At 29.9% G+C, this 17,110-nt stretch overlaps 1 protein-coding gene across 3 annotated transcripts; it reads left to right on the top strand.

Moving 5' to 3' along the window:
* The first annotated feature begins 2,306 nt into the window (after positions 1 to 2,306).
* Positions 2,307 to 16,553, top strand: Ppcs (phosphopantothenoylcysteine synthetase). 3 transcript variants are annotated; one of them, XM_076476677.1, is made up of 7 exons: positions 2,307 to 2,452; positions 4,454 to 4,542; positions 8,349 to 8,491; positions 10,979 to 11,193; positions 12,129 to 12,248; positions 13,150 to 13,215; positions 15,423 to 16,553. In XM_076476677.1, exons 1-7 carry the CDS (start codon positions 2,321 to 2,323, stop codon positions 15,597 to 15,599), a joined length of 942 nt encoding a protein of 313 aa, XP_076332792.1. In that variant the 5' UTR covers positions 2,307 to 2,320; the 3' UTR covers positions 15,600 to 16,553. The 3 variants fall into 3 exon arrangements, with proteins under 3 accessions (XP_076332792.1, XP_076332793.1, XP_076332794.1); XM_076476678.1 differs by having other exon boundaries at positions 2,310 to 2,452; positions 10,988 to 11,193; XM_076476679.1 differs by lacking the exon at positions 12,129 to 12,248 and having other exon boundaries at positions 2,310 to 2,452.
* The last annotated feature ends 557 nt before the right edge of the window (positions 16,554 to 17,110 follow it).

Genomic DNA, 17,110 nt, shown 5'->3' with positions numbered 1-17,110 from the left:
CAGTCTCCAAAGTAATCTAAAAAGTGTGCTGTTCATAATGGTATGGCAAATAGAATCTTAGGTTATATCTATAGAAATATTGAATAGAAGTCTAAAGAGCAATAATTTCATTGTATAAGTATTAGTTAAGCTACATTTAGAATATTTTGCTCAGTCTTGGGTTCTTTATATTAAGAAAAACATTGAATTATTGGAAAGGGTTCAGAGTAGGGTTACTATAATAGTGACTGGGATAGCTGTGTTGTGATATCAGAACAGATTAAGATCCCTGAAACTGTTTTTCTTGAAGAAATGAGTAAGGCGTCAATTTTTCAAATTATTTACTTAATAGTTTCAGTTTAGAGAATGAGAAGTCGAGATAGACCAAAGTATCACTTGTTGTCAATAAATATTATGCTAAGTTGCTAACTCACCTTCTATCTAGAGCACGTTATTTTCTAGTATGTCTGAATTATGAAACTAACACAAGCTTCCCGTAGCACTGACGTGAAAGTATTAATGTTGTGAAAATTATGTAGATTTATGGTAATAGTTGATCACATGAGACGCAATCCAGTGGTCTAAACACTAAATAAAAATGCCTATTTCGATCTTAAAACGAGTTAGTTCGTGAGAAAGAAGTATTCTTAATTATTGCTCAATATTATTCTAGATATTAAGAAGAAATTTAAAATTGAAACATTGTGTTTTATTCTCTGATGAATTATTATTTTTTTAATATTTGATTCTCTTTCACAATTCTTTTGTTGTTGTTTTTAAATTCGCTACATCGAGAGTTATGCTGCTTGTTTATTAATGTCTGTACTAAGTTTTGGTTTGCCAGCAGTTATTACATTACTTTTTAATTTGTATTCTAGTTATCTAAAATTTTGTTATCATGTTTAATATATGATTAATATATTTTCGAACTATACAAGAAAAAAATTGATGCATCAACTTATTAATCCTCTAATAAGTTTTAAAGGCTTTGTTTAAACTATCCTATCACTTTCTTTCTTCAGTCCTACCTGCAGAGAAAACTGCACACAATATAGAAATTCGTGTTTCTTTATTTAGATGTTTCGCACAAAACTACACGAGTTATCCGAGTGTAACCATTCATAATGGTCAGCTGATGGACTACAGGAAAGTTTAATAGTCAACAACATCCATCAATAACTCTTGAACTACACTGGCCTGACCAAATATTGTGATTTGACTGTCACTCTTATCCCAGAAATGCGATGCATGTTTTGCGTCAAAGGGATGCGAACCTTGAACTCAGAATCTGGGCACGCTAGCCATTAGCTCCAGTTGATACCTAATTATGATATATATAACGAAATAATAATCATTTTAGTCTCGTAGTCGATATTTATATACATATATACAAATGATATTCATATTAGCTTTAACATTTGTAATAAAACATTATTTGGAATGAATTACATAACCCAAACCTTTTCTCTAGCCTGCATAAGTAAGAGGATACCCATTTTAATTATATGTATAACTTATGATAATCCACATTAAGAACTTTGCGCTTATTATAATTAAATACCATCTGCCACGTGTTTTTCTGGAAGTTTTATGTATGTGTGTATATATATATATATATATCATTATTATTTGCCCCTCTGTGGCTCAGCGGTATGTCTGCGGAGTTACAACGCTAAAAACCGATTTTCGATACCTGTGGTGGGCAAATCACAGATAGCCCATTGTGTAGCTTTGTGCTTAATTCTAAACAATAACATCCGTAGTGATACAGGGGAATGTTTGCGGACTTAAAACTCCAGAAATCGGGTTGCAATACCCGTGGTGGGCAGAGTGCAGTTAGCTCATTGTGTAACTTTGTGCTTAATTCAAAAAGAACAACAACATTATTATTTTATTTTATTTTTTTTAATTTCGCACAAAGCTACGCGAAGGCTATCTGCACTAACCGTCCCTAATTTAGTAGTGTAAGACAGCTAATCTTGAGCTACTTTTTTTAGCAACGAATAGTGGGATTGACCATCACTATATATCGCACCCACGGCTGAAAGGGCAAACGTATCAAACATCTTAACCCACCTGGCCATGCTGGGCCTGTATATATACATCAACAAACTTAACTAATTTTTCGACATGAATTTATCAATATTAAACTCCAATGTTTTGATGTTCCAATTAAAGCTATATTTATCTCTATACAATTAAAATATAATGATATAAATGGAATAGAAATATATATTTAAAAATAAAATAGTTTATCTAGTTCAAATTCCTTTTGTTATGGAAATGTTAATATTTCTGGCCAAAATAAAATTTAATAAATTGCAGAGGGCAATATTTCCTGATGGCAGCGTTCAGTTTGGAAGAATTTTATCGTGAGAATCCTGAACCAAGAAATATATCCTCTGTCAGAAATGAAATTAATGAGTTTTGTGAAAAACATAGAAGAGAACAGTTACCCGTAGTACTTGTAACGGTATAATTTTAGACGTTTAATAATTACATTGGTGCTAATATTATTATTCTTTGTATATATGTGTAACTTAAAAAAGTTAAATTATAACGATAACTTGTCCTTGTACTAGTTGTAATACTACTAATGCAGCTCAGTAGAGTGTATTATTATTGAGATATATTTTAGTTTATATGTAATCAGTCATATCAAATATAACATGTAACGAAACAAATGACGTTACATCATTAAATAATTTATGAAATAATTATATTAGTTGTTTAAATGGTATATATTATACAATTATAAAAAGCTACAATATACATTGAATACATCAAATAGTAAGTTTGCTATATACAGCACAGTTACAGTACAGACAATATATGTCACCAAGGTTACTACACTAGAAGTCTTCAGTTTATAATTTTAAACCATCAGTTTGATGTTATAAATAAACGTGTAATTTATACCTCATGTTTGAATAATAAACAGCAGCAAGTTTTAATGCCAGCATTCAGGAAACACCACTAAAAACTTTCATCCAATCACAAAATTTCTTATGATAATTTGCTCTTGTGTATAATCAAGCTAGTTTTCCAACCTATTTTTCAATAATTTCTTATGTAACTTAAGAATCTGATATAGTAATTGACCTGTATACAATTCTATTCAAATTTTGTGCAAGTTGGAATAGCTGCATCTACCATAGTGCCCTCACCCCAAATCAAGCTTTATAAACCAAATTTCATTAAGTTCATGATATATTAAATCCATTGCCAAGACCAAGTTAAGTGTTATTTGTTTAGTTTCTAATATTTTCCCTGCATTTCTATTAGTAGCCTGATAACACATTTACTAACACATATAAAGTAATGTAAGTATGAGAAGGGTGACTGATGAATAATTAGCAGATTGAGAATAAACTTCCACCCATAACAATAATCAAGCAAAATAATATAAAAGAATTAAAAATTATTATGAGTTAAACATATCTACAAGTTTGTTTAAAATTTACATTTTATGGCTCTGAATCTTTTTTTATCCACCTTGTTTTTGTTTTATGAGTAGCAAACAGTTTCAGCAGTTATTAATTTGTTTTATGTCCATTAGGTTTTAAATTAAGCATTGAAGCCCTCACAAGCTATGTATTCAATTTTCTTTAAGCTTTGAGATATGAAACATCACTTAAAATTTTCTTTTAAGTGTTCTGAAAGAGTTTTCTTGTATTTTAACATTATTGAACAGTATTATACCTATCTGTACATAAAGAACAGATAATGTTTTGTGTAGGGAAATTTTTGCCTTGAGAATGAGATACTAAATGTTATGAAATACTTATGATTATTGGTGTTTCTGCTGATGTAGTAGTGCTTTACAAAATATGACATTTGATTGCAACTTTTTAGGAATTTAAATTTTGCAACTGCAGAAAATATAGATAATATAAGAAATTGTAGATAAAGGCATGTGAATTTATGTCAATATACGTGCAAGACATTTAAACATTGGAGCCATGGAGTTGCCATTTTTTAAAAAAAAGATAGGATGTCTCTCAGAACTTTTAAGTTATATTAAATACCATAAAGGGGCAAAGAAATGTTAGGGGTTGTTGTACTAACAGAATATTTTCTTAAAGTAAAATTTTTACAATTTGATGCATTTAGAGGAACTACAATTTTACTTTATCTCACAAGAAATGTTTTAAGTAAAAAGAAAATACAGATGATTTAGAAAAACTTATTATTTTGATTGTAAAATCAACTATGTAAATAAAAATACTTAGAATGCACTAGCCCATATGTAAATATTTATACAGCTTTAATATAAGAGATTTAATCTCTTCGATATATAACAGCTGTAATGTCATATGTAATATTTAGTTTATTTTGGAATTAGGAATAGATATAGATGATAATTATTCACCTCAAGGAGATGGTTGTTTCAAATTGTTAATAATTTTTCTTTTAATTTTAATAATTTATCATTTTTTTTTAATAAGTTCTTTTATTATTTCTTGTATTTCAGTCTGGTGGAACAACTGTGCCCTTAGAACATAACACTGTAAGATACATAGACAACTTTAGTGCTGGCACCAGAGGAGCTGCTTCTACCGAGTATCCTTTCTTCTCATTGATGACACATTTTAATTTACAGTCTGTCAATTAAAGGCAAGATTTAAGAATAATATTAGTACTATTCCATTCTATTCTCACAGTAAAAAACAGAAATTAACAATATTTTTATCAGATTTAATTAAATGTCATTTTGACAAAACTCACAAAAACTATAAATCAGTGTTAACTTTGTATAAAAACAAACAAACAATACTATCATTTTTCTAATAAATGGAGCAAACCCTGTTTTTATGATTTACATTAATTCATTTATCTTTTATTAACTAATTATATGACAGTACTTGAAGTCAAGGAACAGTGTTTTTTTATGTTCTGTAAGTAAGATTTACACTCTTTATTTCTTGATTGTTATTTTCATTAATAGTTTTGGTTAGAATCTTTAATATATCTGATTTGAATAATTTTATTTTTAATCATAGATGTTTTGTATTGTAAGGTCAATAGATGTATTTAGAAATATCCTAAATCACTTAGGTGGCCAAACCTTTTAAGATATTATTTAGTTTACTGTCAAACATATCATTAACAGCTAGGGTATCCAGCTGATGAAACAACACATTTTAAGTATTTAAGAAAAGTATATTTAATTAACTTTACCAATGATATTCTTTATCTATATATTAAGACACACGAAATTTTTTTGTACTATTAGTATCTAGAAAATTTATCCAATAGTTCTAGAGTATTGTGGATACTATATTGTCAATTATGCTGTTAGAAAAATATGTGTCATAGCTGATTTTCTGATGATTTGTTATCCTGCTAAAATTTATATTCATGCCCCTCTAGTATTCTTACTATTAAATATGAAAAATACGACACACTAACAGTGTGTTTAACAGTCTAAAACACTTAAATGAGATCTTTTTTAACTTTACTTCTTTCAAGAGAAAACAAGCTCAGAGATCTTAACTTGTCCTCACATGACAACATTTTCATTCCAGGTATCATCTTGGTGAATCTCCTCTGAAACCTTTCCAATATTTTAATGTCCTTAAGTGAGGAGCCCAAGAGTGAACATAATACTCCAAACTTGGAATAACCGGTGTCCTATACAATGAAATTATAACTTATTTAGACTTGTATTTAATATTTCTGTAGGTATAATCTAAAATCTTATTTGCTGTACAACCAGCAGCAGCACACTGCTTGGATGGCTTGAGGTCTTTTTCTCCATAACACCAGTAAGATTATTCCATTGAAAAAGGAAACTTGTACAAAACTAGCCCTAGGGTGAAGCAAACTAGGCAGTAGCTTTGGGCCCAACACTTGATGTTTGAAATCCAATAAAATATTCAGAGTTATTTACGGTGACCATTTAAGGGATCATAATCTAACAAGTTCAAGTTGTTGTGGTAAGTGCACAGTGGCCTAATAGAAAAGATACGAGTTGGTTGGCACCTCTTTGTCAACCAGCAAGCTTGTACATTAATATTGTAACAGCATATGTTTTTGTACCATTGTTATTTGACTTATAGAAATAGATTCTGGACACTACTTCTTTTTTTGGCTTTGCAAACACTAAGACCAGCTGTGCACTTACAATTATAATCCACATATACTGCCTTGGATTTATTGTAATTCAAAGCTATCTGCCATTTATCTGCTCAACTCACCAAATGATCTAAATCCTTTTGTAAAGCAGTAGCATCCATACAGCTAACAACACTTAAGGCCTTAATATCATCAGGACATTTAACTAATTTATTGACAGTTCTTTCATTTATATAATTGATGAAAATCAAAAAGAGCAAAGGTTCTGACATTGAACCTTGAGGTACCTCTTTTTGTGATCACATTGCAGTTTTACTCAACTCCATTTCTGTTTTTTCTTTATAACCACTTTTTACCAATGAGCTAGCTCATCCCCATACCTGCAGAAATAACTTTCTAGCAAGATTTTTATATGGCATCTTATCAACTACTTTCTGAAAGCCTAAGTTACACAAAATCCACACCCTTACCCAAATCTACATAACCAGTAATTTCCTTAAAGAACATAAAGATATTAGTTAGGCAACTTTACCTCTTAGTGAAACCATGTTGACTGTTCAACGGGTTATAACTTTGTTAAATGGCATTGCAAAATATTATTTAAAAGACTTCCAAAAATGTTTCTTACCACTGATTTATGGTAAGTATACTTATAATTACTGGGACAATTTTCATTGCCCTCTTTGAAAATTGGAGCATCATGACTCATTTTCTGAACTTATGATGCCTGGCCCCTATTAAGAGACTTACAAGAAGTACCCTTTAAGTAAGTGTATAGATTAACAGTGCTAAAAAGAGGGTAAGATTCTCCATGGTTTACACTATAGATAGTTCAATTGTGGCTTTGCTGTTAATTAAAACTTACAAGAAGCAATAGCAAATGGCTTGCATATTTAATCTGTAACCTCTTTCAAAACCTTTGATCGAGGAGCTTTATCATTCATTAAACTCTCCAATTTTTTAAAACTTAGAATTAAAGTAATCATCTTGTTCAATCTTGTTTCTATCCAGCAAATGTTTGATATGGATATCTACAAAAAATTTCATGCAGGCAAACCTCTGGGGAGCTTTACTAATATGTTAAGTACTAAAGTTATTTGCTGTAAATTGTTTCTTGTTGTTTTTTTTAATATTCTGTTTACCTGTCTACACAGATTGTTCATAATCATTATGGAATTTACTTAGCATCAAGCATTTTTTTCTGTATCTGATCTGTTTGCTTTATGTCAGCTAAATACACTAGAAATATGTACATTGTAGGGGTTCAGTTAAAGTTTTGTGTTTTTTTACAGTTGGAAATATTGTTGATAGTCTTACTGTTATGATTTTAAGATCGTAATCTTTATCAAACATGAATACATTTTAATAGGTTTCAGTGAATTTAGGAAGTATCTAATTATTGGCATGAGTAATATTTCTGTAATATTGTAATAAATGCATAACTAGAGTAATGCAATATTTTTATATTTTTGATTAGGTGCACAAGTTAAGATATACACTAAACAAAAATAAATGACAAATATCACAAATGAAATATTTGGTTAAGTATGAATTAGACAGAACACTTCAAAGTGTTACTGAAAAACACTTGATAGAACTTACATATTTAAAGTTCATGACTTGTATTGAAAAGTGACTCTATGTTGAGATCCAATTTTTAAAACTTGCGGCTTGTACAGATAAGTGGGTATATTTGGAAATTTTGTTGTCAAAATTCTTAGCTTGTGTTGACAGGTTGCTGTATGTGAATATTACATTGTTAAAATCCCCAGTTTGTATAGATAGGTGGCTCTCTGTAAAGGTCGCGTTTTTATAATCCCTGGCATGTGTAAATGTGTTGTATGTGAAAAGGTTGATCCTAATCTGAACTGACAAATGAAAAGCTGTGCCACTGAATAATTTCACATTAATTTGGGAAACATGTTAAAATCCATAAATTGAATATTAAAATGTTCCAATTATGTTACAGTATTTAGTAAAGGGAATTGATAGATTTACTATTTATGTGAAACATAGATCACTGTGAATAGTAGCTGTTGCATATTTTTTTATAATCTCAGTGTTTCTCATTTTTAATTTGTAAATCTGGCTACATAATGAAAAAACAGATGATTTGAGGGCACTTTAAAACGAACTTAAACATGCAAGCATATTCCTGTTTGTTGTTTTTTTAGTGTAATTTGAGATAATGAATAAATCTTTGTTGTTTTATTCACTCAAATTTAGTGAAATTAAATAAGTTTTTATATGATATATTTTATTAATAAAGTTTTCCTTACCTTGAGAAATAGATATTTTTTAACTCATGGCTATGCGGTAATATTTTTACACCGCAGCCAGAGCCTGGAACCTTTCACTCGACATTTTCCCTCATCTTCTCTTCTCGAGATACTCCATATTGCTCACGATCATCATGGAAATTCTTGCATTGCTGGTACCATTTTACATTTATTTCAGTTTGAAATATTCACTTGTCTTTTCTATCAAACATAATAATATTTTGAAAAATTTCAGAAAAGATTAACAGACTATTTAAATCATAAATTTTATTGTTTTTGCAAAGGTATAAGCATTGGTATTGTAATACATGTAAATACAGTTGATATGTGAATTGCATTTGTTATTTCCAAAAGTTCTGAATGAGTGGTGGCTTAAAATAGAACTTGGAGCAAGGTTTTGGTTTCTCTTTCAATTCTTCCAAAGTGGTGTGGGTTATGGTTTGTTGTGGAGACATTGTAGACCTGAAACTTCTGGAGACATTGTAGACTTGAAACTTCAAATTTGTTGTTTGCTTGTAGCTTCTGAACGGTTAAAAATGTATGTGTGTTCAAATTTCCTAAATTCAACCTTTAACAATTAAAATTTTATCAGAAGTGATTTTTTTTATTGTATTAACTACTTTAGACTCCTTTTCATCAATTTGGTTTTTATCTCCCACAAGTCACTATTTAAGAAGCTTTTTGTTCAGTACCAGATCTCATCATTTGAGCTGGACAATGAGAAAAAAACATAAGTGTTTTTTTATATATATATATATGCAAATAATACTTTTTAACTTTTTGGAAAGCCAATAAACTAAAAAATTGTTATAAAAACAAGTTAACTGCAGATATTCATGTTTCACATTCCTATTAATTTGTTTGTTGTAGGAGACAAAAAAAAAGAAAGAAAGCTAGAATGCTATTTTTTAAATGCTTCTCATTCCTAACTCTAAGGGATAAATTAAGAGCAATGCATAAAAATAACTTGCAGTTAATTTGTTTCTGTGTTAACTTTTAGACCTGTTAACTTTCAACTGTTTCATTGGCTTTTGACATTTAAACCTGATTTGTCAATAATGTACTGTTAGTTATATGGAGAGATAAATTCTAGTTAATTACTGAAATAAAGTATGTTTAATTAAGATTGCTTTTTTTTTGTACTTTTCATTTAAATCTAATAGCTTAATACTTTTCTGAGTGGTAAAGTATATATTGGAAAATAATTAATGTAATATAAAACATCAATATGGGACCTTTTGTCCATCTAGGCTGTCTTATACACTAAATTAGACTAAACCCTAAAGATAAAACCTCAAAGCCAGCCTTTGTGATTTAAGTATATATCAAACTTTCCCTTGATCTCCCTTAAATTAACTCCATCTGTCACATCTGAAGTCAACCAATTTTAGAGGCCAACCATCCTGTTAGGGATATAAAACTGTTTTAGCTGAAGATGACTTTTTCTTGTTAACAATTTATGATTGTGTACATAGTTCTATCATTCTTTCCACTAAATATAAATAGCCTCATCACTTCAATCAGTGGTTCTTATCCATGATGACAAGAAAAATATATATATAAAAATGGCTAGTATGGATGGAGAAAGCACTATGCACAGGAGCAAACAATGTTTTGACCTTCTTCGGTCATCATCAGGTTCACAAAGGAAGAAAGAGGAAACTGACCGATAGCTGACCATATGTTTGAAGATGATTGTGTAATTGAATGTAGGAATGTAGAGGGTGTGCTTAGATTTTGAATTATATTTATTAATATAGGTATAAAGGTGTTTCTTTGTATTGGTTTATTTTGGGCTTGAGTTGTTGTATAAGTAAGGCTTCTTTAATTTTGCATTTGTTTATGTTTGTTTCTTTATTTGGTATTTGAGTGTTTTCTATGATTATGTTGTGTTTATTTGATTTGCAGTGTTTGAAAACGTGTGAAGGTGACTTTTTGTGTTCTTATGTGGCTCTAATGTTGCAGTCACCAGAATGTTGTCAACACTAATCAAATTTATATGTAGGATTCTTTTTTCTTCAGTGTTGTATATGCTGCATCTATTGGTAAATCAACAGAAAATGAGCATATCATGAAACTCAGGCAGTTGAGAGGAGTTATGACTTAGTGTGTTTGGACTTTGAGGGTTTCTAGTATATGGACTGTTGCTGAGAAAACAAACTATATTTGTGACTGTCCTATATTAGTGACAGTCAAATCCTACTTTTAGCCGAACAAGAAATCATCAAGGGTTGGCAGTGGGGGTTGCTATTGACCAACTGTCTTCTCTGTCAGTTTCAAATTAAGAAGAGTTGTGCAATAATAACTTTCTGAGACAAACATATAAAAAGAAATATTTGAGACAATTGACTATGTTAGGATTGTTAATGATGTTATCTTAGATATTATCATAAACATTAAGAATAATCCAGTTTTGTCAGATCTTTAAATATTTTGTTCTCTTTTCTTTCAGTAAACATATTTAGTATTCTAGTAAGGTGTTGAATAAATAATTCTATTACTGTTAGATATTAAAATCTGTTCTGTCAGAAGGTTACATGATATTTTTAATACTTTGCAATGCTACACACTTCAGATGCTATTTTTCAAGCTGTTGTATTGTAAAATATAAATACGAGCCTTAAAGAATTAGTTTTTCTTAGTGGCTCCAGATAAGGTCAAGGATCTACTTCCAGTGTTACAAGCTTATCAGACAACAAGAACCTCTGGAAAACTTTTGATTCTATCTTTCACTACCTTATCTGAATATCTGCACATGTTACGTGTAGCAGCCGAAGCACTCCAACCACTAGGACGTAAGGCACTGCTCTATCTTGCTGCAGCAGTCTCAGACTTCTATGTTCCTCATGAAAATATGGTATTCTACAGTTATTTTTCATCTCCCAAACATCAGAAATCATTGGAATATTAGTACTATAATTTACTGAAAAATCAAAAGTTACTTACAGTGTAATTTCTGTCTTCTTGTTATAGTCATTTCTTTTATATAATTTTAAGTGTTTTCCTTTATTACTTGTTATGTGTAGGCTGGTGGAGAAGTATTGCTTAAATTAATTTATTTCTCTTTGCTTTTGAAATTAATTAAAGTTTGTTTGGTTCTATTTAGTATTGTTTGTTCAAGCTTGTTAATGTTATAATCTTTACTGATTTTTTGAACCACTAAGTAGAGCAATCACGTATTGTAAGTTACATTTTCATTGTATGTTTAAAACAAAGCATTCAGAGATATTCAGTTTTATAACATTGTAACAGTTTTATGTATTATGCCTCACACCTTATGCTTTTGGACTCCTATATTTAAAAACGTTTGGTATAATATGTCTTTTTGGGTACTTTATTGTATTCCGTATGAACAATTTAAGAAAATGAAACACACATTTCAGTGATATATGTACCCAGAGTGATATATGTACTTCTGAATTATACTTTGTGTGTTCCCCAGTGGCTCAGCAGTACATCTGAAGACTTGTAATGCTAAAACTTGGTTTCAATACCTGTAGTGAACACAACCTAGATAGCCCATTATGTTGCTTTATGCTTAATGGCAAACAAACTGTTTTGGTTTGCATAATTTTTATCATTTATGGATTTCTTTTGTCTGAATTATTTTCAGCTGTAAAATAAATTCTTCTCTGTGATATACTTAGGTTTTAAATCTTATAAAATTTGTATTTCAATTATAAAAGTTAACATTAAAAAATCAATTTATTTTTAAATTACAGCACTTGTATTTCAATTTTTACAAGTTACAAATATAATTAAGTAAGAAAAAACGAAAAATGTATTTTTTAGGCTGTCCATAAAATCCATTCAGCAGAGGGGCCACTTAACCTCCAACTTCAGTTGGTTCCCAAACTTTTGCAGCCCCTTGTTCGTTTCTGGGTTCCTGATGCTTTTGTAACCTCTTTTAAAGTAGGTAGTTATTCAGACAGTAATGTGAAATTGTAAAAACTTTATCGTTGAATGAGTTGTGTTTCAAACATGTATTTTCTATATCATTTTAACTTATAATACTTTAATAATAATCTTTTGTGTTAAATTTTCACTTGATACACAAAAGAAACTGTTCCATAACAGGAAACTACATCAATAAATAAATACAAAAATGCAGGATTTCTTGTGTGTTTTATTTTTTAAGTTTAAGAGGTATTTTATTTACAGGATGAATTTCTGTTATGTATTCTTCTATCAACAAGCTTCAGGATTCCGTTTTTATATGATTCATTGAGTTAAACAGATGACTAATGTTTTTCAAGCAAGAATTTTACTGCAAGGTTCAGATATGTTCAGAAAACGTGTTTGATACATGAACAATGATATTGAACTTGGCCTTGGAATATTGTGCTTTATATTGATTTATAAAACAGTAAAATATACTATTAAAAACAAAAATGTCTTTTTCTGTGATGAAACTTTGTAGAATGGACGGCAACTGCTTGTTGTAGAGACACAAGTGTAGACAAGTTTTCCTCCTTTCAAAACATTGTCCTCTAAACTTGTCTCCACCACAGGCAGTTGTCGTCCATTCTACAAAGTTTCATCATGAATACTCTGCCTGAACAGTCTATCAAAGAATATCTTGTTCTAGTGTGTTATTTCTCATCAATTGTAATGAGGCTTTTAAGAATCCACAATTAGAATATAAAATGTCAGAAAACATGTAATGTACACGAATTTGCTACATTCATGAAGTTGTAGTGCTTAATAAAGAAAATGAGTACTTTTATTTAAATTGTATATTCTTATGCTGATTAGATGCACTATTAAAAGTGCTAAGAAAACCCCATAACTCATACTTGTATCCTGTTTACAGTTGGAGACCGACGAAGATATCCTCTTAGATAAAGCTTATCAGGCACTGCAGAAATATGGACACAAGGTATTTATGTCTTTACAATTGCTGTTTTTGTTGTTTAAACATACCATTAATATGCCTTTATATTATTATGTTCTCTGATAGCAATTCTAGGTGATCATATACCATTAACATGTTTAAACAGACTGAAACAAACGTCTGATGCTGCTTAAGACGTTATGAGAAATCAGTGTTGGAATGTTGGTCCATCATTGTGTACCTGACCATACCAAATTATAGTAATTGTTCTAATCTATTGGTCACACCAAACCAACATTATTCAATTGTTTTTAGTGATAGAAAATTATTCTATTTTCTATCTCATCTTTTCTGGTTGTAAAGAAACAGAACAAATGCACTCTGTCACTAGTTTCAATTAGTAATTAAAAAAACAAATTAAAATGACTGCATGTTATCACTTCATTACTTTAAATTAATACCATTTTGTATTTTTGCCCATCTGATGGTTGAAACCACAACAGAATAATTTGTTTATTCAGTTGGTGAAACTTGGTTGATTGCATATTTATCCAATGAATGAAACTGTGTATGGCTCTGTGGTTAGCAAGATCAAATTATGAATCTGAGAATTTATGGTTTGTGGCCCTGCAAAAATGTATGTCATCCTTTGAGGCTCACAATTGTTCTGTGGCATTGATGTTCAAAATTCAGTATCTGATCAGACAAGATTAACCCAAGAGTGTTGGTAGGTGCTATTAACTAACTAACCATCCCAGTTCAGATACCTCTTGTATAGCTTTATGCAAATAATTCCAAAAGCAAACAAAAAATTATCTGCTGATCATTAATATTGTACATGAATTGATAATAGAAAAATGGAATTTTGTTACTTACTGTTAGCACACCAAAATCACTATTTATTATTACATAATTTTTTTGAAAATACATTATGAACAATTTTGTAAGACCTGCTCCTTATCAGTAACTTTAAATTCATTTCTTGTAGTAAATACCAGGATATATAGATCAATACTTAAGTATTGACTTATGATTAGAGCAAACTGTGTACCCAGAACAAATCTATAAACCAATGCAGCAATTAAAACAGCCATGTACTTATCTCATGTTTCTAAAGATTACATTGTATGGGTTAATAAGTTGGATATTTAATGATATTTTCAACTGTAATACTAGGTTTGAGTTTGAAAGCCAAGCTTTTAAGGTTGGTATTAACATAAATTATTATAATTTAGGCAAATTAGCCCTTAGGTGTAAATCCTCTAGATTGCATTAATTTATCATTTGGATATGGCTTTAAGTTGTAATTTTAGTTACAAATTCAAACAATGCTCAATTAGTGGGAGGTCTGGACAGCTTGTGAAATCTATTTTAGTTATATGGTTATGCTAAGTAATAGTAATCTGACTAAAATATCAAATCAGAAGTTGATTATTGCATAATACAGAAACAGTGAAAAAGATAACTAGATAAATGTGATTTTTTTGTTTTTCTAAAATAAAGAGCAATTTATGTACCGAATTGACTTGGTGTATGAATGACTAAGCATAAAGATCCTTGTTTGTCATTAACCTTAATTAAGGTCTTAAAATAATTTGAATACAAAGTCATATCAATTGCTTAAGGTTCTCCACAGTACACTGGATCTATTTGGTGTCCTTAAATATGTATGTTCTTCCAAAAATGCCTGCAGCTATCTAAGGGTAAATATGATAGTCTTGTTTGGAAAAAGGACAAGTAATCTTATAAACAACATTAGTGTTCTCTGTGGAGTGATTTTGTTTTAATATATAAAAAAGAAATATTGCCAATGTCATCTTATTCTGCCAAATCAGTTGTGTTTTTAATTAATCTTCCAGAGTTAAAGCTATCAAATATAACATGTGAGGAACTCTTTTGAAGTTCTACACAATAATTCTTCATAATTGCGTGTCGGTATTTAATTCAGTGACAGACAAAAACATCTGCAAGAATCTTCACTGTATTTTGTAAATCTTGATTGTGTTGTAAATGTTTTTATTCAAGGCATGTTATCCCATCAAGAATAACTTTTGCATTATAGGGATTTGTATTGTTATTTTATATAGTAGATAATGGATTACAGTGTCTTATTCGTTGCTGTTTTATTTGTTGTGATAATGATGTGAAATTGGTTGTTATTTATTCAAATAATTCCACTTTACTAATTGAGTTATACCTTGCTTAGCTGATGAAAATAATCTAGATTCATAAGTTGGTTTTTCTCTTTCTAGTTGGTTATAGCAAATCAGCTTCACAACAGGAAGCAGAAAGTTGTTCTGGTTTCTCAGGATAAACAAGTTCCGATTGTTATGACTGACGAAGAGCTGAAACAGGGAAAGGAAATTGAAGAAAAAATTGTTTTAGAGCTGACATCATCACATGCTACGTTCCTGCATGAAACAGCATAAACTAATAACTTCTTTAAACTAATTGCAGGAATGCAGTTGTTGTTTTTTATGAATAGAAATATAAAAAAAGCTATTCAAGCAGCATATAAACATGTGTGCAAAAGTAGAAATATTTATAATTAATTATCATATAAAAATGTATTAAAGAATGGGGATATTGTCAAAGTATCATATGAACATTTATCCAAGATAGAAATATGATTTTGTGTTATATATAACATTCAGACAACTAAACCAAAAACTTTCATGAGACCTGCACAACCTTCTATATTCATTTTAACATCTACAGATATGGGAATGTAACACAGCATCATTTTTTTAACTTTGATAATATTTAAAACAACCTTCAACAGTTAGGCCCATAACAAAAATTACTGAACATAAAATATGGACAAAGAAAACATATGGTTTAAATTATCAATGCTTGAAAGGTAATGTGTTCTCTATGGTATCTTTATAAGCACATCACACACACTGACACACTGGTGCATTTATCCTTTCAATATAGTGTTATGTATGTGTGTGTGTATATATATATATATTTGTCTTTTTACAGGTTAAAATTTTTATGTGTGGTGTAGTTGCTCGATATTTTATTTGTAAAATATAAACTAACTTATAGAATAGAGATACTATTTTGTTTTATATATATATATGTTTCGTTCAGATGTTAAAGTCATTGTAATTCTTATAAGTACACATATACCTCTGTACATATATACTAGATTCCTTGTATCAACTTTAAACCAAAATAGCTCAAAGGACAATGAATTGTGTGTTTACCACATATAAAATATTATAGTAGTTCCATCTGAACATCCAGAAACTGAAATTGTAAACAAAGATCATATTGAAGGTTTTGTGTTAATTTTAATGGTGTTCAAGAGTTTTGATTTTCAAAGCTGTGATGAAACTTTGTAAAAATATTTTAATAAAGTATTGTTACCAATTATATCTAATTTTGTTGTTTAATGGGTCTGTATGGATTGTTATTCAAAATGAAATATAACTGTACATATGATAAATTTGGATCAGAAACAAACTGTATAAACAAGTAAATCAGTAAGTGCACATTTGTATCTGATTGTGTGCTAATTGCATCATATTTAAACATTTTTCATGTGGATATACTATCAATAGTGAACAATAGAATATTGTAAGGTGAATGTAGAACTGCTACATTCGGTTGGCATCTTGTAAGTTGAGTGGTCAACTCCTTCATCTTGTTGATATCTCATAAGGTGAATTTAAATCTGCTTCATTTGGTTGGCACCTTGTAAAATGAATGTCTAATTGTTTCCTTCAAGCAACATCTTGACAGTCAACAACTGCTTTATTTTGGTGAGATTTTGTAAGGTGAGTGTGTCCATCTGATTCTTTTAGGGACATCATGATGGTTAACAAGTGCTTCATTTTGGTGAGATCTTGTAAAGTGTGTCCACCTGATTCATTTTGGTGAGATCTTGTAAAGTGAGTGTGTCCACCTGATTCATTTTGGTGAGATCTTGTAA

This window comes from Tachypleus tridentatus, chromosome 13 (genome assembly GCF_004210375.1).
Source record: "Tachypleus tridentatus isolate NWPU-2018 chromosome 13, ASM421037v1, whole genome shotgun sequence".
In the NCBI taxonomy this organism is placed as follows: Eukaryota; Metazoa; Arthropoda; class Merostomata; order Xiphosura; family Limulidae; genus Tachypleus; species Tachypleus tridentatus.
This window is presented reverse-complemented; position numbering and strand designations above follow the sequence as displayed.